The 21,758-nt window shown below is 34.3% G+C and overlaps 2 protein-coding genes across 2 annotated transcripts; both read right to left on the bottom strand.

Annotated features, from left to right (window-relative positions):
* On the bottom strand, positions 1–928 carry LOC111785436 (uncharacterized). The gene has a single exon (XM_023665824.2). It carries the CDS (start codon positions 866–868, stop codon positions 332–334), a length of 537 nt encoding a protein of 178 aa, XP_023521592.2. The 5' UTR covers positions 869–928; the 3' UTR covers positions 1–331.
* A 10,659-nt stretch (positions 929–11,587) lies between these two features.
* On the bottom strand, positions 11,588–20,482 carry LOC111807205 (phragmoplastin DRP1C). The gene is made up of 16 exons (XM_023692820.2): positions 20,122–20,482; positions 19,956–20,019; positions 19,411–19,518; positions 18,671–18,772; positions 17,505–17,555; positions 17,334–17,395; positions 16,619–16,709; positions 16,459–16,523; positions 15,958–16,152; positions 15,708–15,827; positions 15,554–15,624; positions 14,462–14,687; positions 13,763–13,813; positions 12,584–12,818; positions 12,249–12,388; positions 11,588–12,040 (listed from the first exon to the last, which is right to left on the bottom strand). The coding sequence occupies exons 1-16, from the start codon at positions 20,251–20,253 to the stop codon at positions 11,915–11,917; spliced, it is 1,839 nt and encodes a 612-aa protein (XP_023548588.1). The 5' UTR covers positions 20,254–20,482; the 3' UTR covers positions 11,588–11,914.
* Between the last annotated feature and the right edge of the window lie 1,276 nt (positions 20,483–21,758).

Here is a 21,758-nt window from a genome sequence, read left to right on the forward strand (position 1 = left end):
AAAAAAAATTACCATTTATTATTATTATTATTACAATAGAAATAAATTTGAAATTTAGTTTCAAAAGCTTATTTCAATTTTAGGTAAAATAAATAAGAAAGGCTGCAATAGTGTTGGAAAAAGGAGGGGGAATACGACGCCGTTCCATCCAATTAATACATGAGCATGGTCTTCGTCGGCGCACAAATTCGCAAACAATGAACATTGACATGAACAGATTTTCTGAATCCCCCGCCAAAATTTTCATCATCTTCTTCAAAATTCGAGATCAGAATCCAAAAATTGAAGTCGGAATCTGAATAGAATTTCATTTCAATTTTCAGAAATCTTCTTAACTTGACCTGATCTGCTCTTCATTGATGGTCTCCAACAATGGCTTCCTGGAACGGCAAACCGAAAATCGATGCATTGGAAATCCCTCCATTCCTTCCAAACTCAATCTCGGTCCATCATTTCCATCGCTTATTCTCGCCCTTGATTCCGCTTCCGATTGAATCGATTCGTCATTCCGATGCTCTGCCAAAACCCTAACCTTATTGGTTGAAATCCGCCTGGCCGCAGAGTTTGCTGCCATGAAGAACGGGACTAAATCCGCCGCCGTGACGACGGAGTTAACTCTCTTCATCGGGAACATCAGGTAGACGTTTCCGAACTCCAGATCCTCGTCGGCGCTGAGAGCGGAGAATCTACGAGCGATGTGGAGAGACAGAGCGCTGGAGAGAAAGTAACCGTGACATTCGAGCATGAGTTCCGCCGCCTTCACCGGTTCCCGGAACTGCCGGACCTCACCGCTCGGAAGGACGACCCTCACGGCCTTGGAATTCTTGATCAACGGCGTTGCCAAGGCGCAAGAAATGTAATTCCCCATGGATGATCCAGACAGAGGACTCGGGTTTTCGTAGAAGGAGAGCAGGGAGAGTGGTTTATATGGTAACACACACGGCAGCCGTAATTTTAATTTTATTTTATTTCTTTTCAATTTTTTTTTTTTTTTTTAATTTCCATATTTAGTCCATATTCCCTTTTTCTTTTTAGATTCGATTATAATTCTACTTTTTATTATTTTAAAAAAAGTTCAACAAATTTAAAAAAAGTTCAACAAATTAATTAAAAAAAATTACATTTAATAATTGAGACGTGCTCCATCTTCTACAATCAAATGGTTGGAGGGCGACAATGTGTGTGACACTGAAATCATCCGGCGTTGTGTCACGACTGGGGGCCTTCCCCTACCTGTCCGCAGCTTAAAATTATAGGTCCCAGATTAAGATTTCACAATCTCCCCAGTTTCACAGAGCTTCCCCAAATGTTAATGCGCCCACGGCAAATCCTGATACTCATTAACGATAAACTCGGATATACACTCGTCACTCAATCCATCTTCCTCTCCCACTTCACCTATTACCCAACCACTGCTCACTGCCGTTGCTTTGCGTATTTGCCAGCAACACCAGAGAACAGCGTGTCGGCGGTGGAATGGAAGAGAGTTGCGGTTTGGGATTCTCCATGTGCTGCTACACATGTTTGATTTCATTGCCAATTTTATTTTTCGAAATTTCTTTTCATTATATTTTGAATATAAAAAATTCAAATGCCTTCTTTATTTTAATTAAATTAATTTCTAAATTTTAGTTTATAATAATTTAGTCTTTCTATTATTACTTTGTTAATATAATTTTAGAGGCTACTTGAGAATTGTTTTTTAAATAATAGTTTTATTCTGATTTATTTATAATTAATTTATGAAAAGCGATTTTTTATATGATTATTTTAATATTGGATTCGTTGTATAAGATTAGAGAAAAAAAGAAAAAGAAACAAAACTTGTTTCCTATAAGTGTAATATACTGAAAAAATAAATAAAAAATAACTTTCTCAAAATTATTGGTAATTTTAGACAATAAAATTTTAATTTTTCTATGATTATTAAGTTATTTTTTATTTATCATTTCTCATTTTTAATAGAAAAAAAAAACTATGTTTGATAATTACTTTTTTTTTTTGTTTGTTTATTTTTATTTGAATAAGAAGTAGATAAGTGTTTGATAGTTTTTGTTCTCTAAAATTCTATATAAAAAATAAAGTTTAACATAAAAGCTTAAAATTTATAATTATATAATAAGTACTCAAGTATTATTTTTTTTATTTTAGAAAGAATGTCACACCAATTCCTAAATATAATAGTATAAAATTGTTGGGTTGAAAATTTAAATCTGGAAAGAAGAGATAAAATGTTTTGTTCTCTTAATTTTCAAGAAAATGTTAACGTATATAATTCATATCATTAATTTTTTTTTAAGAACTATTTTAATTTATTTTAATATTTATACTTTCATTAAAAAAAAAACCTATCATCCAAAAAGTTATAATTATGAAATTATTTTAATTTTTTGAGATGTATTAATTTATACAAATTTTCATTTTAATTAAACAAATTCTGTAATATTACACCAAATCAACTATTAAATAAATTTGTATGCGTTCACTAAATTTAACAAAAATCTAATAATATTTTCGTCAACATGTACAAAATAAGTATATTAAAAAATAAAACTTATAACATTTATCCAAACTCATGATTAAATTTCTAACACTTGTTAATATATTTAGTTATGTAAGTTGAACTATTCATCCTCATTTTACTAATTTAGTCGTGACCAGCTAATAAAGAAAAGACTCTGTCTAAAAACAATTCACAGGCCCTACCAATATGTTCTAGCCTGTTTTTCGAGAGAATCGAGTCACAGACCGTCACTAATTGACGTGAAATATTTTTAAAATACACAATAATTTAAAAAAATTTAAAACGTGCATGCATCTAATGAAAATCAAAGAGTAGTTAAATCAACTAAAGCACAATAAGGACTCAATTAAGAGCATAAGTTCTAAGAAATACAATTGAACTCATAAAAACATAAGTGCTAAGAAATACAAGGTTGTGCTCGAAGGCTTCCATGCTCTCGCCTCGACTATTCCATCTAACGCTGGTAGTTTTTTAGTTTATTATTAAGTTTTATTCTCATTGATTCGTTCTTTTAGTATCTTATTGATATTAGGAGTTGTTTCTTAAGGAGTTATTTCTTAAATTATGGCAGATTCAAACTTAGGTGATAAAAAACACATTTCTAGTCATGTCCAATAACCACTCACATCCACCAACTTGGTGAACAAAAACTAAAAACTAAAAACTAAAAACTGAAAAATAATTATATTGTTAATTTACCTTTCTTATATATATTAAACATTAAAAGTCAAATAAATTAAAGGGAACCGATAGTCTTTGGGAAGGATAACTACCACTTTGATAAAGCTTTAAAAGACAGAATAATAAACCAGCCCAATAAAAAAAAACAAATCAAACTCTTACAAATTAGCTATTTCAAAACAAATAGATAATTGTTGTCTATTAATGAGCTATAATGTTGTAGACTAAGTGAGAAACACTAAAAAATTCCTCCCACTGAAGTATGCTGAAACAGCATCAGTTTACTCAAGTTGTCGAACTCCAAGCATGCCTCTGAATTTTACAAATTGATCTGGCTTAATTAGTTTAGTCATTATATTTGCCACTTGATCTTCAGTTCTGCAAAATACTAACCTCACAGTCCCATTAGTTGACAAATTACACAAGTAATGATACCTGACATCAATATGTTTTGTCATTCGATGCATAACTGGGTTCTTAGACAATTTGATTGCTGAACTACTGTCACACATGATATCGATGCACTCGCTGCTTAGAACACCTAGCTCCTTCAGAATTCCCTTAAGTCAAAAATCATGGCATGAACTTGTAGTGGCAGCTACATATTCAGTTTTTGTAGATGATGGTGTGATAATTCCCTGCTTCCTTGAACTCCAACATATTGCTGCTGCATTTATAAACAAAACATAGCCTGAAGTGTTCTTCCTGTCGTCAATATCTCGTGCATAATTACTGTCTGTGTATCCCAAAAGATTTACATCCTTACTCCATTTGTAATAAACTCCAACATTTAATGTGCCTTTTAAATATCTTAGTACCCTTTTAGCAATCAGCATATGCTCTTCTTTGGGATCAGCCATACAACGAGAAATCAAGCAAACCACAAACATTAAGTCAGGACGAGTTACGATAAGGTACATTAAGCATCCTACTAGTTGTTTTTACAATGTTGCATCAACACTTTTGCTGTCTGACTTTGACAAGAAGGTGCCAGGGACTATCGGATTCTTTACAACATTACAATTCGACATATTGAACCTTTCCAATACTTCCTTAGCGTACTTCTTTTGGCACAAATGAATTCCTCCTTCGTTTTGATAAACTTCAACTCCAAGGAAGAACTTCATTTTCCCTAAGTCTGTCATCTCAAACTCTTGTTGCATTGATAACTTGAAACATATGCATATATTCTCATCATCTCCGGTGTAAATCAAATCATCAACGTACAGGCAAACCAACAACAATTTTTTTCCAATTCTCTTCAAGAACAAGGTGTGATCATAATTACTTTTCTCAAATCCTTCCTTCTTAAAATAGCTCTCGATTTTGCTGAACCAAGCCCTCGGTGCTTGTTTCAGGCCGTAGAGAGCTTTCCTCAGTCGATAAATCTTGTTCAACCCTTTTTGACAAAACCTTCAGGCTGATCAACATATACCTCCTCGTTCAATTCGCCGTAGAAAAGCACTTTTGACGTCAAGTTGATAGATGCACCATCCACGTTGAGCTGCTACTACCACCAGAATTTTGATTGTATCCCATCGAGCTACTGGTGCATAAACTTCATTGTAATCTACTCCAGCCTTCTGCGAGTATCCCTTAGCGACGAGTCTCGCTTTACATTTGTCTACTTTGCCTTCTTCATTCAGTTTCGTCTTAAAGACCCACTCGACATCGATTTTCTTTGCTTGATGCGGCAATGTCACAAGCTCCCATATCTGATTTCTTTCAATAGCTTGAATTTCAAGCTTCATACTCCTGCCACTTCTTTTCCTTTACTACTTCTTCAAAGTTCACAGGATCATCATTGGAGATGTGAAAAGCAAACCCCTCCTCGACTTCTTCTTCTTCAAATAGGTGTTCACCTGCTTCATAATCGCGCATCCAAACTGGCTCTCTCCTTTGTCTTGTTTGTTGTGGCAACTCTGGGGAAGATTCATCCATTTCTTGAATTTCTTCTAACCTGTCATTTGCTTCTTCATTTGAATCTCTTTCTCCATCAGTCTCTCCTCCTTCCGATTCTTCTACAGCAATATTATCATCATCTTCCCAAGCCAACACATCCTGCTCTACATTTTTTGTACTTGAATTCCAGTCCCATTTTGCACCTTCTTCAAATATGACATCCCTGCTAACAATTATCTTCTTTGTTGCTGGATCATACAAGCGATAGGCCTTAGATTCATCACTAACTCGAAGTAAGACGCATTTGAGACTTCGATCATCAAGTTTGGTTCTCTTCTGTTCGGGAATATGGACATGTGCAATTGAACAAAATACTCTGAAGTATTCCACATTTGGTTTTATGCCACACCACTTCTCCTCAGGAACCATGTCCTTGATTGCCTTTGTGTAACTGCGATTCAGAACATGAGCTGTCCATCTAGCTGCTTCCGGCCAACACTTCTTCAGCATCTCTTTCTTAGATAAAAGACACTGTACAATGTTCATAATGATCTGGTTCCTTCTTTCTGCAACTCCGTTTTGCTGGGGAGTGTAAGCAGCTGTTAGTTGTCGCTTGATCCCGTTTATCTTTGCAGAACTTGTTGAATTCATTTGACGTAAATTCTCCTTCCCAGTCAGTTCTGAGTCCACGTATGGCTGTTTTTGCTTCCTTTTTAACAAGATTTTTTAAGTTTTTGAATGTTTCAAAAGCTTCTAATTTATCTGCAAGAAAATAAATCCATGTCTGGCAAGAAAAATCATCTACAAGTACCAGCAAGTACACAACCTTTAACCACTGTGAGAGGCTGAAGTGGTGGGTACACAAAGATCTCCATGAGTCAATTACAGTTTGTTTGATGCTCTCCATTTGCTTTTCTTTAGAAATTTTTGTCCTTCTTCCCAACATTGCAAACTATGCAAACTTTGACCGTTTCCTTTAATTTGGGTAATCCTTCCTCCATTTGTTTTTGTTGCATGATTTGAATAGATTTACTATTCAAATGCCCATACCTCTTGTGCCACATAGCCTCCAAGTCTTCCTCGTCTATTTTCAAACATTTGTCAACCAATGGCTTCATCTTTGCATGAACTGAGAACATGAGATTCGTCGTCATTTGTGTGTTCATTATGAGGCCCCTTTGTTGATGATAGATTCTGCAGATTTCTTCTTTGATTAAGATCACCAACCACTACTTTTGTAGCTGCCCTATGCTTAGCAAATTGTTGGTGAGATAGGAGACATAGTAGACATTTGTCACGGTTTGTGTGATACCTTCAACTTCGAATTTGACACTGCCTCTCCCTTCAACGGCCAATTTTGAGCTATTTCAACCTGACAGTGTGTTTGAAACTTTTGTCAAGCTCAACGAACCATGTTTTGTCCCCTGCCGTATGATTTGAGCACCCGAAATCGAGAAACCAAATGTCTTCTTTTTCAACTTTCTTTTTCTTTGTGTACACCATCAATAGTAGTTCTTCCTCCTCCTCAAATTCAGCATAATTAACCGCTTCTTTTTCTAAGCTCGGACATTCAAATTGGTAATGTCCTTGCTTTCCGCATCGAAAGTAGTTGATGGCCGACCAGTTCACAAAAGATCTACCTCTCCCCGTCCTCTAAAGTAACCTCTTCCTCTCTGAAATTTCCCTCTGCCTCTTCCTTGTCCATACCTTGGTACATTCTCCACCTACAGAACCTGCTCTTCACTCCTCTTATCAATCACCTTTTGTTCATGTACAAGCAAAGATGTCTGTAATTCATCGACTATTAATTGGTCAATGTCCTTGGATTCTTCAATTGAGCATACTACGAAGTTTAATTTATCGGTGAGACTTCGAAGTATTTTCTCAACAATTTTGACATTTGACATATCTCTCCGCAATTCCTCATGTCATTAGTAGAAGATATAACTCTTGTAAAATACTCAGAAACACCTTCTCCTGCTTTCATCTCTAAAGTTTCGAATGTTCTGCAAAGTTGTTGTAACTGGGCTCGTTTCACTCTAGCATTTCCTTGATACTTGAGTTTGATTGAATCCCACAATTGCTTGTAAGTATCTTTTGAATGATAGTTTTCAGAATACTCTTATCAATGGATTGAGAGAGATAATTCTTTGCTTTGAAATCTTTGAGCCTTGTTTCATTGATTGCCTTTTGCTGGGCTGCACTTAGTGCTTCGTTTCCTTTTGGTTCCTCGAAACTAGACTGAATAGCACTCCAATATTCGTTGGAACACAAGAGATTTTCTATGACCAAACTCCAATGCTCGTAGTCTCCATCGAGTTTAGGAACACATGGTGCAGTAAAGCTTCCTGAATCACTTGCCATTTGTTCAGTGCTTTTCGTCTCAAACACTCAATTTGTGTATTTTTTCTTTCTTGTTTCCGGTCCTTCCTGAATCACTTGTCATTTGTTCAGTGTTTTTCGTCTCAAACACTCAATCAATTTGTGTATTTCTTCTTTCTTCTTACCGGTTCTAACTACCTTTGATACCAAATAACGGGAACTGATTGTCTTTGTTGAAGGATAACTACGGCTCTTGCCTTACTAAACAGAATAACAAACAAACAAAATCAAAAAACAAATCAGCTCTACTATTTAAAAACAAATAGAAAACTACTGTCTAATTAGCGGTAAAGTTTGCAGACTAAATATCTTTGTAAACATGTTCAAAGATTAGATTAATGTGAGATGCAAAAACATTTTTATTTTATAAAAAGAAAAAAAAAACAAATTCTTAATTATATTGAATTTATTAAAATATTATGCATACTTTTAAATTTAATCAGTTAATCTTTCATTCAAACTCAAAACAAATTGATTTATTATTTAAAATTATTAAATTTTCTAATATATACGATAGAGGATTAAAAAAGCAGTATTCGAACTTGTCCGGTTGAGGCTGACATGATTTATAGTCAGGCACTCCAACAGAAAAGCAAAAATTTAAACTATATTTTTGTGCAAATTTTCATTTAAATAAGTTAGGGAATAAAAACAATCTAAAATCGTGAACAGTCAGTCACATGCATACAAAACACACGTGATTTTCGATAACAACTACACAAAATTTTCATAAAAGGTGGAAGAATTAGACCTGCATGTAGAGCATTTCTACTCATGACCGATAACTCACCATGTCAAGCCCACCTGGGGAGAAATAAAAATATAATATTATTTTTAAACTTAAAACATAATTTTTTAGCATATTTTCAATTTAATAATTTAGTGAATAAGAGTAACCTTAAACTAAAAATGGTGAAGGTCATTTCTAAGTCATGATATATAACCACGTGCATAGAAATAAAAATATAATATTATTTTAAAATGTAAGAGGTGTAAATTTTCATTTTAATAAGGAATAAAACATCTTAAATTAAAATATAATATCATTTTTAAATTAAAAATATCTACCAGAGAAATAAAAATAATATTTAAGAGGTGCAAATTTTCATTTTAATAACGAATAAAACATCTTAAATTAAAAATATAATATCATTTTTAAATTAAAATTTTCATTTTAATAACGAATAAAACATCTTAAATTAAAAATATAATATCATTTTTAAATTAAAAATATTTTTGTTTTGTTAAAAATTGCCTAAATTTCTAGACAGGTCTGATCACCACTCTGACACCTCAAACAAATAAAATTGACATGATTTCTAGTACTATCAAAAATATAATTTTATAGTCATGTCCAATAATCACTCTATCACGCCCAAACAAAAATATAATATTATTTTTTTAATAATTTAGTGAATAAAAACAATCTTAAAATTAAAAATTATAAGAGCAGCTTTCGAATTTGTTATTTTAAATTTAAGGCATATTTGTATGCAAATTTTTATTTTAATAACTTAGTGAATAAAAACCACGTGATTTCTAGTAATACCTCATACAAAAACCACATGTAACTACTCACACGGCTGGTGGATGAGAGAAACAAAAAAAATTATTTTAATAATTTAGTGAATAAAGACAATCTAAAATCGTGAGTGTGATATTCCTACCTTCGACTTTCTAATGACAGTTAACTAGGACAGCACGCGAATAATATTATTTTTAATTTTAAAATATATGTTAGATTTCTAGTCAGCTCGATAACTACTACGTCATGCCCATCTTGAGACAAACCAAAATGGAATATTATTTTTAATTTTAAAATATATTTTTTATACAAAATTTTAAAACATTCCGCTAAATGAGAGAAACAAAAATATAATATTATTTTTAATAATTTAGCCACTCCAGCAAACTCAGTAAATTACAAAAAAAAAAAAAAAAAAAAAAAAAAAAAAAAAAAAAAAAAAAAAACTTTTAAATTTTCAATTTAACAATTTAGTGAATAAAAACAACATCAAAATTAAAAATCATGAACGTTCGAATAGGGCTAAAGATCAAATGATTTCTAGTCATATATGATAATCACTCCGGGGAGAAAATAAAAATTGTGGCGGCAGTATTCGAACCTCCTCAGTCAAAACCTCTTCAGTCAAAACCACCGGATTTCTGGGCCAATAATGAGAGAAACAAAAATATATGAGTGTTTTCGTTTTCGAATTAAAACATATGCAATTTTCATTTTAATAATTTAGTCAGTCATGCCCGATAACCACTCCTACATGCTCACACAATGAGACAAACAAACATATAATATTTTTTTGAATTAAAAACATATTTTTGTGCAAATTATGATGTCATGATGATGTGAATTAGTATGATGTGATGCTATATTATGATGATGATATGATGATACGATGATATGATAATATAATGATGATATGATGACGACGATGTATGATGACATGATGACATGTTTACATGAGATGCAACGATATAACTCAATATGATAATATATCATGTTAAAATGATGTGCAAGTACGAAATGTCATGTTGTATTATGATGAATTTTTTAGACACAACCCTAAACGATGTTAATGATGATGGATGTGTGAAGACTATTGCATGTTAGGTAATATGTGAATGATGTATAGGGTTCTGTCATAAGAATAATTGAAGATGAAAACTACAGGTACTTCAGGCATATTATGTGTTTATTTACATCGGGTTACTTCTCCATTTATGATGATGAGTACGAACGTGTATACTATGATGATGATCATAATCATCATGCCTTGCATGGTCATCATCATCATGGGCAAGGGGGGGGGGGTGCAAACTGCCGGATAGGCTCACACTCACACGTGTGGGTCATGTGTAGAGAAGTATTACATGATGGGCCCAGGGGGTGCAAACCGCCTGATAGGCTCACACTCACATGTGTGAGTCATGTGTAGAGAAGTATTACACATCCAATTTTGTTTGGACGAGGCTACCATGTGTAGAGAAGTATTACACATCCAATTTTGTTTGACGAGGCTACCTCTTTGATGGTTTTAAAGATAGGTCCCTAATCATAAGGTGCATGTGTTTGCAAAATAAAGACCATAGCTCGCAATATAGTTTTATTTAAATTCTTAGACCTTAGGTTAGTATAGGGTTATCAATTTTAATATTTATTTAATGTTTGGTTTATCTTGTTTTAAAGATCTTTTTTGAAACATATGACATTATTTTAAGAAGATATTTTAAATGTTTGTTTTTACCTGATAAGAAAATGGTAGCAACTTTAAAGTTAGCAAAAATCTAGGATGATTGTACTTTAAATAATTAAAAATCTAATGCTGCTTAAATGAAACTCCCAACAGAAAGCATGACGTCGCGGAAGGGGAGGACAATGAAAGGGATTCCAACAAAACTGCTTAAATGAAACTCCCATTCCAATAGAAACATTGACGTTATCGCAAAGTTGGATGGGAAGGACAATGAAAGGGATTCCAACAGAAAGCATGATGTTATTGCAAAGTTGGATGGGAAGGACAATGAAAGGGAATGTAACATTAAAGGTTGGAAAAAATATTGTAGACGTTAAAGAGAGTGAGTTTTTAATGGAGGAAAGAAAAAATGAGGCCTAGAAGTAGTGGTTTGGGTTAAAATTCAGGGAAAAGGCACATTATGGAACAGTAAATTTGGGGAGCACTAAAGAGATTAAGAAATAGAATTAAGAAGCCATTTAGAAACGAACCTAAACAACAAAGGTTAGAATGTTAAATATTGGAAAAGGCACGCCAAACAAGGAGTTGTTAAAGGTCTCAAAAAAGGAAGATGAAATCATTGTATGTTACTTGGCAAAAATCCCCCACATGGGTTGGATGTCATGGAAGAAGACCGTGATATAAATAAACAATGCAAAAGCTACTTCAATGGTTGTACCAGACGCCATAAAAATACTTTGTTGGAACATTCGAGGGGTAGAGAACCTTCAAACCCTCGACCTACTGGATTAAAGTCTATAAAGTCTTAGTGGAATACCTCAGTTCCCATGGTTTGGAAAGAGTGCTTATTGAAACTACGAGTAGGGCAGGCCATATAACTCATAACTTCGATGCAAAAAAATATCAAATATATCGTAACTGTTTATTGTACACAATGCCCATATATATGAAATGAATGGAGAAGCCTTTCAAAAAAAAAAAAAATGAATATGGCAAAGATCAATGACAATTGTGCGTTGTCGATCGCAAGCTAGCAGTTAATTCATACTTCCATCACTTCCCTTTCTTACCTATTTGTTGCCAAGGCGGAAAGGCATTTGCAAAACAGAATCTGCAATTACTTTTTCCACAATGAGATTGAGATCCATCCTGGCAAAAAATTACGTGTGATAAACAAAAATCAAGCTACTCAAATCTTGAAAAGATGAGACCCTCATTTCCACGCAACAGAGTCGATTTCGTCTCGAGCTGACTTGTAAAGCTCAAGCCTTTTAGCAATGGTCGTTCTTCTCTCCATCAGTGCTGGATCTTCGTCCAACATGGCACCAAGTCGTTCCTTCTGCAATGGTATTATTGCAATGGCAGGATACATTAAACTAAACTCTTCAATGCAACAACAAAATTATTTTCTTTCAGTTTATTTACGAGAAAACCTTATGTTTTCAAAGTATGTATCAACTATGGACCAACAAAAGGTTGCCTTCTTCTCAGGGAAAATTAGTATGCAAAACAGCAAAAAATAACTTGCATCCTTTCAGAAAGCTTACCTCCCTTTTTCCAACTTGAACATAAAAGTGGTTCAGTAGAGATCTCTTGGCCTCTCGAACTTGACAGTACACGACAGCCTTTGGAATTGAATTTTTCAGAGTCTCACAAACCATCCCGATGTATGAACTCACATTTGAGCCTAAAACAATCGACAAACTCAGTGATTATGGTGGTTTGGTGCTTTAGTTTACTTTATTGACAACAGGCTTTAGTGTTATGCTTAGTGAATATGTATACTTCCATCCATATGTGCATGAGCGTGTGAATCTATATAACACAATATTGAGTGCCAAATAATGTCTATGCACATATCAGCAGCAAGCAAAAATCATACCGATCCTTCTAAAATGATTATCAGTGTAACGGTCTGCGTTTTGGGCTGCTGCATTGGGATTAGGAACTTTGTCTGATTCCGTATGCAGCTTCCGGAAAAATTCTACTGTAAGATAGCTAGACTCCATATCAACCAACCGTAGAACTGTTTTTCGACTTTCATCACGGAATCTCTCCAATGCCTCTGTTGCAGCTGCTGCAATGTCAGATTGAAGTGTCGGAAATCTTTTCAATTCCTGAAATTAGTGTGAAGCAAAAGTAAGCCCGTAAATTAGAATACATTTCTCCCACGTATTGTATTACTAAATGTGAAATTCCAAAAATTCTCCCACCTACGAAGATGGGACATTACCGTGTAGAAATAGATATATCGTGACAAAAGTATTTAGCTTTACACAAATAAATTAAATTTCTTGCCTACTGTTTGATGTTGCATCTTTAGTAGTCCTTAAATATTAATTGTACTTCCATATTTATTTGCTATCATTTAAGTGGATAGATAAAAGTGAACTCTTATCAATGATTGGTAAAACTCAGTTTTTTTGTCCTTTAATTTTGGTTTTTATGAAGTTTCATGCCATCTTAAACTATCAGTAATAAGTTAGCTACAAGGAGTTCAAATATTTTATTCAAAATCTTAAGTGGCTACAGTTTCTAGAAATTGGCAAAAAGTCTACGGGTGATTATTATCTTCCATGTTCTCACTTCGGGAAAATTGTTTTTAGCAATCTATAGAGGAGCCTTGTTCTTTTGGAATTCATAAGTTTTGTATCATCCTCTTCAAGTGTTGTGACTAAACATTTTTGTAACTACTCATCCATTATTTGTGCCAGTTAGAGAAATAGGATCCTCTTTCCAAAGCACTTTTCATAATCAGTCGGAATTTCCATGTTCATTTTCGGTGTCAGAAGAAAGGAAGAACTAAGTTTACAACTCATATAAACAAAATTTATATCTTTATCCTGTAGAGCAACTTAAGCAAGCTCCTTATTCTAATATAACAAGGAACTTCTGTTATTTATCATATGGTGAAGCCAAATTAGCTCCTAGAAATTCATTTGTTCACAAAGGACAACTCTCCCAAAAAGAATTTGTCTAAACCCTATTCGAGATCACATGTTTTATTATAAGGTATCCCTAAACCCTATTCAAGAATATGTGTTTGATTAAAGTTGTATACCTCTGTTTCAGCGATAGATTTCCGAACAAGTTCCTTCAATACAAAATGCACCTGCATACAAGTAGAAGACAATTAGCTGCTTTGATCATGAAACAAACTAGGACAACTGGAAAAAGATTCTTTTTACAGAAGGAGCAAACACTACAAATTGATTTAATAACGGGAATACATAGTGCACTCCACTAGAAAGCATCTTCGTAGTCTATCTACAGAATGCATGGTTTCCAACATCAACCTTCTTTAGATTAGAAGAGAATCTGAAAAAAATATCCGCTACATATAACTTTTTTTTTCTTTTATATCTAGCCAGACATTCTTGGTGGAGTTTTAGATATTGAGCTGCCAAGCTAATACGGCATACGACAATACAATTCCAACCAACCAACCAAACAAAATCCTAATTTGTTTCTAGATTTAGATCAAGTTTACTCCTTAATCTCTTCCAGAAATCATTACCATTTTTAAGTTTACTTTACCGACTATTATTCACTCCATATATTGAAAGAAAATACACTAACCGCATGCCACAATTGAAGCCCAAAAGGAATCTATACTTGAACTATTCATGAAATGACATCGATGCTCTTTTTCATATTAAAAGAAACAACATATTCTAAAAATTTAGGTTGAATTTAATAACATAAGCATGATAATATCATAAACGGTCATTATTGGATAGGGATTGAATAAGAATATTACAGCATCAACGGAAGCTTCAGCCGGACCCTTGAAATAGCTGATTGAACTATCAATAAGCCTTCTGTATCCTTGTTCTGGAGCAATTAAATGAGGCTGGTAGCCATCAGCTTCACTCACAACTTTTTGGACATTTTTTAAAGAAAGATGACGATCAAATGGTAGTTTCTTCAGGGCAGCAGGTAGCTGATGGTCGAAGACTCCATATATTCTATCTCCACCAGGCCGCCTGCAGCATACATTCATGATAAACCATGTAAATATCATTAGCAATTGGAAAAAGGAAGTTAAGCTGCCTATTGGAGAAAGAAATCACTGTCGATCCAGCATGGATTATATTTCAATAACTTCAAAGCTTTCTCGTGTTGGTCACAAAGTAGTCTTATCATTTTTCCTTTTTATTTCCCACGACAAACATGACTTCTCATTGTCAGCTCAAAAGCCGACAAAGAGACAGCAAATAAAAAACCTAACTCAAGAGTAAAAATGTAACCATTTGAAATCAAGAGACCAAACTGAAACTAAACTCAAAAGTCATGTGCAATAATGAAACATTTTGAAACTTAAGGACTAAATGGAAACTATACTCAAAACTTAGGGACTAAAAAAGTATTTTTCTCAAAATGAAGTTATAAAATAGCATCTGTAGGTGTGTATGAAAGGAAGGTATTTTTCAAACTCGTAAACAGTAGAATTATGGTCCTTTAAATAATGCGTCCAAGAGAACAAAACAAAATGTGCATTTTTTTAACAGGAAAGAAACTTTTCATTGAACTATGCCTCTAATGTGGTGAAAATGTCAGGAAACCAAATATTGAAGCCTCCAATGTGATGAAAATGTTAGGAAACCAAGAGGGAATATTCCTGAAGAGAACTTCACAAATTGCTACTTTCTCTAGCATAAATTTATGCTAGGGGTGGAACTTCACCAGCATAGTTCTTTATTATCCTCAAGAAATATTCACTGTATTGCGACTTTGGTTCAGACTAAAAAGAAAGCTACTTATCTGCATAACATTATAGTATTAAGGAGTTTCTTTGACATAAGATGCTCCACTACAGTTTGGAAATGCTAAAAACAGTTCACAACATTACCCTCCATCCAGATGTTCCTTGAATACACGGTCAAATGCTCGACACATTTCTAAAATAGTGTACAGTTGTGCCTGCGTAAGAGAAAATGAATGCAGGGTAGTGATAATTTTATTGGTAATTTGGAATACGGTATTCACAGTGGCTAGTGCATTACCCCTGAGTCTACTGCTATAGGTCTACCAATCCGGTCCAACTCAGCATTTAGTTCGTCAATCGTCTTATTTATCAAGGCAATGATGCTTGGTATCCGCTGCCTGATAACCCTCTCCAAGTGCTGAAAAGAAGAACATAACATATGAAAACATAAGAAGCTGCACCAAACTTCAAGGACATTCCTAATTGTGAAAACTAAAATATAAGTAGGGTTAAAATAACAAGATGGAAATAAAAATGGGAACAAAGACCTGAGACAAAAGTTTGGCAAGATATTCTGAGCCCATCTTATGGGCTAGATGTCCATACTCAGGGCTCGTTTCAAAATATTCACGCTCCTTTTTACGAGCAATGATCATGTCAACATTCTTATTGATATCAGCTTGTGAACGATTAACAATCCCAACCCATGGATGCTGCAACCTATATGCTCTTCCTTCAAGAACCTTCAACATTCATAAGAAAAACTTTTAGGTTTTAACACTTTTTTACTGCCTGGTAAAGCATGGTAACAAATCCACAAGTCATTAGGAGGACAAAAATTTAGAACAATCATACATTGGAAAGAAAAATCAACAAATAATCAATGCTGTTATCTTATTGCAATTTGAATCACTGTCGTCATATGTAATGTCAAAAGTAGATTTGAGTTTCACAAATTATCTGAAGATGGTTACTCTTGTTATATCGTTATTAATAAAATTTGATTTACACGGTTGATTTATACACAATATCAGGTAATAGAATCATACATCCAGAGCATTTGTTCCCCTGTCCATCAGGTCAAGTTTTGTAAGCACTCCAAATGTTCTTTCACCTAAAAGAAGAAATGAGACAAGAAGTAGATATCTTAGCCAATTTATCAAAGTTCTACGTATAACCTATAACACTGCACCCAATTAACATTACTACCTGAGGGATCAACTTCCCTTGCAAGCTTTATAGCATCTGAAGTTGCAATATCTTGATTAGCAGGAGAAATCGCTAGTATGATGCAGTTCGGCTACAAAAATCAAGAAAATAATAATTACAACTGCTAGAAGAAGACAGAAGAATGCAAGCATACTGCTTCATCGAAGATTCTTAACGTGAGCAGATAAAAATATTCTTTACGATCTATGAAAAATGCACGCCATCGAACCAATAGTAATCACCAAAACGGCATTAATAAGAGAATGAAAAAACTTTCCAAGATAATGCCTCCATTTGGCTTATAACAATAACGAAAGCCATGATTTCCTTTATCTTTAAAATTCTACAGAATAATATAAATGCAGAAATAATTTTAACTACAAGAGAAGTTAGAAGACAATCAAGGATAGCCAGAGGGGATAATTGCAAGTATAAGTGTCTAGCAGAATTTTGGATAATATATATGTACAAAACCAGTTTTTATTTAGAATATGAAAGAACTACATGGAAGGAAAAACCCACAAAAAGAAGCATATGGCCAAAAGAGGGAATCATCACTTGAGGCATTTACAAAAAAAAAATCCCAACTTTCGGAAACCAAAAATTTGTCAATAGCATCAATGTAAACATTTTCTAATTCCAAGGCCAAAAGAAAAATGATACATCATTAGAGAAATGCATTTAAAGTTTTCCTCTTGATCTGGAGGGTCCTTACTTTCTCAACATAAGAGCGAACCATGTTTTCAATATCTTCGACAATAGACTCGGGTTGTCCTTCTGTAAAAGGCAGGAACCCAAAACATATCAGTTAATAAATGTCCAACAATAAACCAAAATCTTTTCTTTTTGAAAAATAAAATCCATAATGATAATTTCAAACAATTACCTACAGCAACCTTTGTCAACCCAGGAAGATCTATGAGGGTTAAGTTTACAACTGCAAGAAAGACATGCCACTTTATAATCACACAAGGAGAAACTCATCGCCAATAATTAAAAGAAGACTACAAACAGGAACCCACAATTCTTATGAAACAAGAGGTTAATAGATGTTTGATAATAATATGATAAAGTTGAAATCATTATTTCCTTTTAGAAAATACAAAGACTCCAGAAAATACGAAAAAGAAACGACTCCTACTTTACCAAAGATCAAGTATCAATAAGGTAAGAACAAGATGCCATGAAGATACACAAAGGTAATACAAGGGTATGTAGGGTTGAATGCCAAATCTAGAATCTTCTCATAATCTATCATTCCGAGCCTCAAACGGCCATGACCTCAAACCCAAAACTTAAACCCCAGTTAGAGTGTAGAAATGAGAAGAAAAGGTTTTGTATTATTTACAGATGCTTCGCATGAATTTTTCCAAGTACGAAAAAAATGGTAATAGAAGGCCTTCAGGTCTGAATTCCTCCAATTCAAAGGATGGAAATTGAAGAAACTTGTAAGTATTTGGACCAATAAAAAGGGGAGGGTAATTACAGAAGTCTTTAGGAGTCACCAATTCAAAGTAACAAAATCAATTCTAGCAGAACAGTCTTCGAAATATCTAAAGTTACTAAACTAATGTTCTATTGATTTAATTCCAAATTTCAGCACATATTCCTATTAATTTTTAACGCCAAATGATTGGAGGCAATTGAAGAACTTAATATGAACCGAGTCATTGCTTAATGGCACAGTTGAACAGAGCCAATCACATACAGATACAACCAACCCTTGGTGTTTACAAAGTTATTGATCATCTGTTATGTGTTAATTTAGATAGCTAGGTGTCAACATTCGAATTTGTCAAAAGCTTAGAGTATATATGACAAATCTCAGATTTCAGTTTGTACCACTAGAAACTTATGCTTCAATTTTACTACGTACGTTTGAGGCTGAAACACTTCTTTAAAGAACAAAAAATATTTCTTCCCCTGAACTGTAAAACATTTTCTAAATGCTTTCAAAGTATTAGGATCTACTTAAAGCACAAAACACTGGTGAACAATATAATTCAACCTGCTGATTCAATAGTTTTAAGAATTATATTTCATCTTTTTTACCATTTGGAGAGTATATGCTCAAATGAATTGGAACGTTTGAGATTTGCTTAGACTTCCCAGTTATCCGATCAGTCTCATCTGATATTTCTTTACGCACGGAAGCTGCACATGAGAAAAATGGACACGTTTAATTGGTAAAACTGATTACATATTCAAATATTATGGAAGAAGGAAAAGAATGTCATATGGTACTAATTAGAAAGAAAATGTGTTAAAGAATAACCACAATCATATGACAATACTTTATCATCCTAGACGGAAGCAAGCTACAAAATTTCTTTTACAAACACTTAGACTGAAGAATTGTAATACTGGATCTTCTTTTAGCCAGATTTCTTGTTCTTCTATGGTTATGCAATTAGCTTCTGCAAATTGTACTCCATGATTAAATTTTCCAAGCTTGTAGTGAGCAAGAGAATTCAAAGCTTTTGATATAAGAACAAGTGGATCCAATTTAAACGAAGATTTTGATATTTAATCATAAAGATGCCCATAAAACATAGATCTTACTTCCAGGATAATCTTTTACAACATCAAACGGAAATTTAGTTCCATAATGGACGTGAATCAAATCACAAAATACGCAACAATACCAAACCTTATCTCCAGAATGGAATGCTTGAATATTTGAAGAAAGGGGTCGGTGAATGAAAAACATTAAAAGTTAAAGCCTTCATAAGTACATTAACCAATGTATAAAGAAAATACTTGTCAGAAGAAGAAAACGAAATACAATATACCAAAATCAGCAAACTTCTTCTTTGGGGCATGGAGAAACTCTGCATATTCAGATCGTCCTTCTTCTGTCTTATGAAGTTGCAACACTAATGGTCTTCGTGTTACGATGCCTATCAACATGGAAGATAAACTAGAGGTGAATAGAACAATTCTTCGTCAGTAACCAGTAACCAAGCACAATTCTGGAGCTGACACGGATACAATACAATTTTCAGTTTTAAAGCGATAGACTGAAAAGAACCCCAACATACTTTTGTTTATTCACTGAGAAATTATCGCTAAATTACTTTAATGACTGGAGCCTACAAGTTCAACTCAATAAATCATGAAATACAAGAAAATAAAATTGAACTTCCTCGTATCTGAGCTAAACTGAAGATCCTCGACTATAGAGTACACCATGAGTAAAATGAAGTCCAACATCATCACACATCTATCCATCCCTCTCAAGTCACGCAGATTCTCAAAAAGGGAGAGAAGATGAAACAGGTATTGCAAATCATTTATACACAAAACAAAATAAAGAGAACAGATGTACGAGATTTACCGGATCCACGAGGAAGAAAGTCCCTACCGACGACGCTTTCGAGCACTGAAGATTTACCGGAACTCTAATTTCCACAGGAACAGAAACCGATCAGATACAGAAAATGGCTACGAACGCAAAGCCTATATTGCACATCGAAAAGAAAATAAGTTACGAGATTCCAAACCTGTCCTCCAACGACGGCGACAGATGGAAGAGCTTCCCAGAGGGACATTCCCTCGCCGCCATGATCTCCCAAGACAGTGCAGGCTCGCTGGATTCGGTTGACTAAACCGATCAAGCTCTCCATCGTAGCCATGGAAGATGGAAATGCGGCGAAGATCTAAGATCCTTCTGAGGGAGAATAAGAATGCAATGTGGTGTTTCGTCGGAGGACGACCGATTGGGATCTGAGATCGAAGAATGCTTGGATCAGCGGCGTTTAGGTGGGAAGATCAAATCAGAGAGGGTGGAAAATGGAAGAAAGCAGACCGAGAAATAGAGAGTAAACAGCAATACCGGTCGCAGAAAACAATGACTTTTGCTTATTTTGAATAGATTGTTCTAAGTTAAATCGTACCATTTAGTAATATTTCCAGAAAGTTCGAATCTAACCTATTTATGAGGATTTATTAACGACAAAATTTTGACTAAATTGTAAGAGAACAATTTTTTGCAATTTAACCATTTGTTTGTGTATAAATAAGCATATTAACTTGTGTGTGTATAAATAAGTATATTAATTTGTGTGTATAAATAATTAATTAGTCATATCCTTTATAGTATATTATGGGACATTTTAGGGTGTAAACATGATTTTGGTGACCGGTCATACACCCCATATTGACAAAATAAGAGAGTAAAGACCTATCTAACATGAAAGTAATTAAAAGGAATTTGGAACAAGCATAGGGCCATAGACAAGACGTCCTGGACAAGCATGACTAGGATATTCGACATGTGGCCACAGACAACTCGCCTTGAAAAAGTACGATTGTGACAGTTGGAATAAGAACCATGTGTCTAGATGGACAAGACAGAGAACTCGAGAGTTGATTGAAGAACTTGCAAGTGTGTCAAGAATGGATGGATGTTCGGGTTGTCTTGATACTATGAATGACACGTAGGCTCGTTCTCGATGGCATAACCGAATGAGATGCGATGGTCGACGACACCCTCAGACTTGAGATGGCATCAAGACATATGAGCCATGTTAATTAGGAACCAAGATGAGATGATGAGTGCGACGTTGTACATGAGAGACCTTGGCTCCAAGTAGAAGCAAGGTCGAGTCGAATGACTTGACCAAGTGTGGAGACAAGTCGGTTGTCTCGCAGATTATTGAGCATGCACGCGCGGGCGGCGTGTGTGGCCGAACAAGCTTGGATTCCGCATAAGTAATGTTTGATTGTCAAAGACAAACCTTGCTTAAGGTCCCACGAAGCAACAAAGTTGGGCGGAAAGTGAATATGAGGCTTGGGTTCCTGTCAAGGCTAGTCGTCAGTTTGTTAAGATCAAGATGTCGTACGGTTGAAAAAGTATGACCGAGACACATGACATAATATATGGAGGTTCATGCATCACATGATATTTACATCATAATATCATCACAATATCGTTTTAAACCATAGCATAATTCAAATTATAGCATACATCGTCGCTAATACAACATAGCTTCATGGCATAGCATAACCATATCGTAGTATAACTTATAATGAAACATAACTTGTACCATGATCTAACATATATCATAACATAAATATAACTTAGCTCATGTCAAAAAAATTTAAAATATGACACATGCAGGGTTTACAGGGACGCGTC

This window comes from Cucurbita pepo, chromosome 1 (assembly GCF_057944985.1).
Source record: "Cucurbita pepo subsp. pepo isolate OVF chromosome 1, ASM5794498v1, whole genome shotgun sequence".
Lineage (NCBI taxonomy): Eukaryota > Viridiplantae > Streptophyta > Magnoliopsida > Cucurbitales > Cucurbitaceae > Cucurbita > Cucurbita pepo.

Excerpts from the sequence above, each read along its gene's own strand:
- LOC111785436 (XM_023665824.2), bottom strand. The coding sequence starts at position 868 with ATGGGGAATTACATTTCTTGCGCCTTGGCAACGCCGTTGATCAAGAAT.
- LOC111807205 (XM_023692820.2), bottom strand. The coding sequence starts at position 20,253 with ATGGCTACGATGGAGAGCTTGATCGGTTTAGTCAACCGAATCCAGCGA. Across the intron at positions 16,710-17,333 it reads TTCGCTCTTATGTTGAGAAA|CCGAACTGCATCATACTAGC; the intron begins GTAAGGACCCTC and ends TGATTTTTGTAG. Across the intron at positions 14,688-15,553 it reads AAGGAACATCTGGATGGAGG|GCGGCCTGGTGGAGATAGAA; the intron begins GTAATGTTGTGA and ends TGTATGCTGCAG.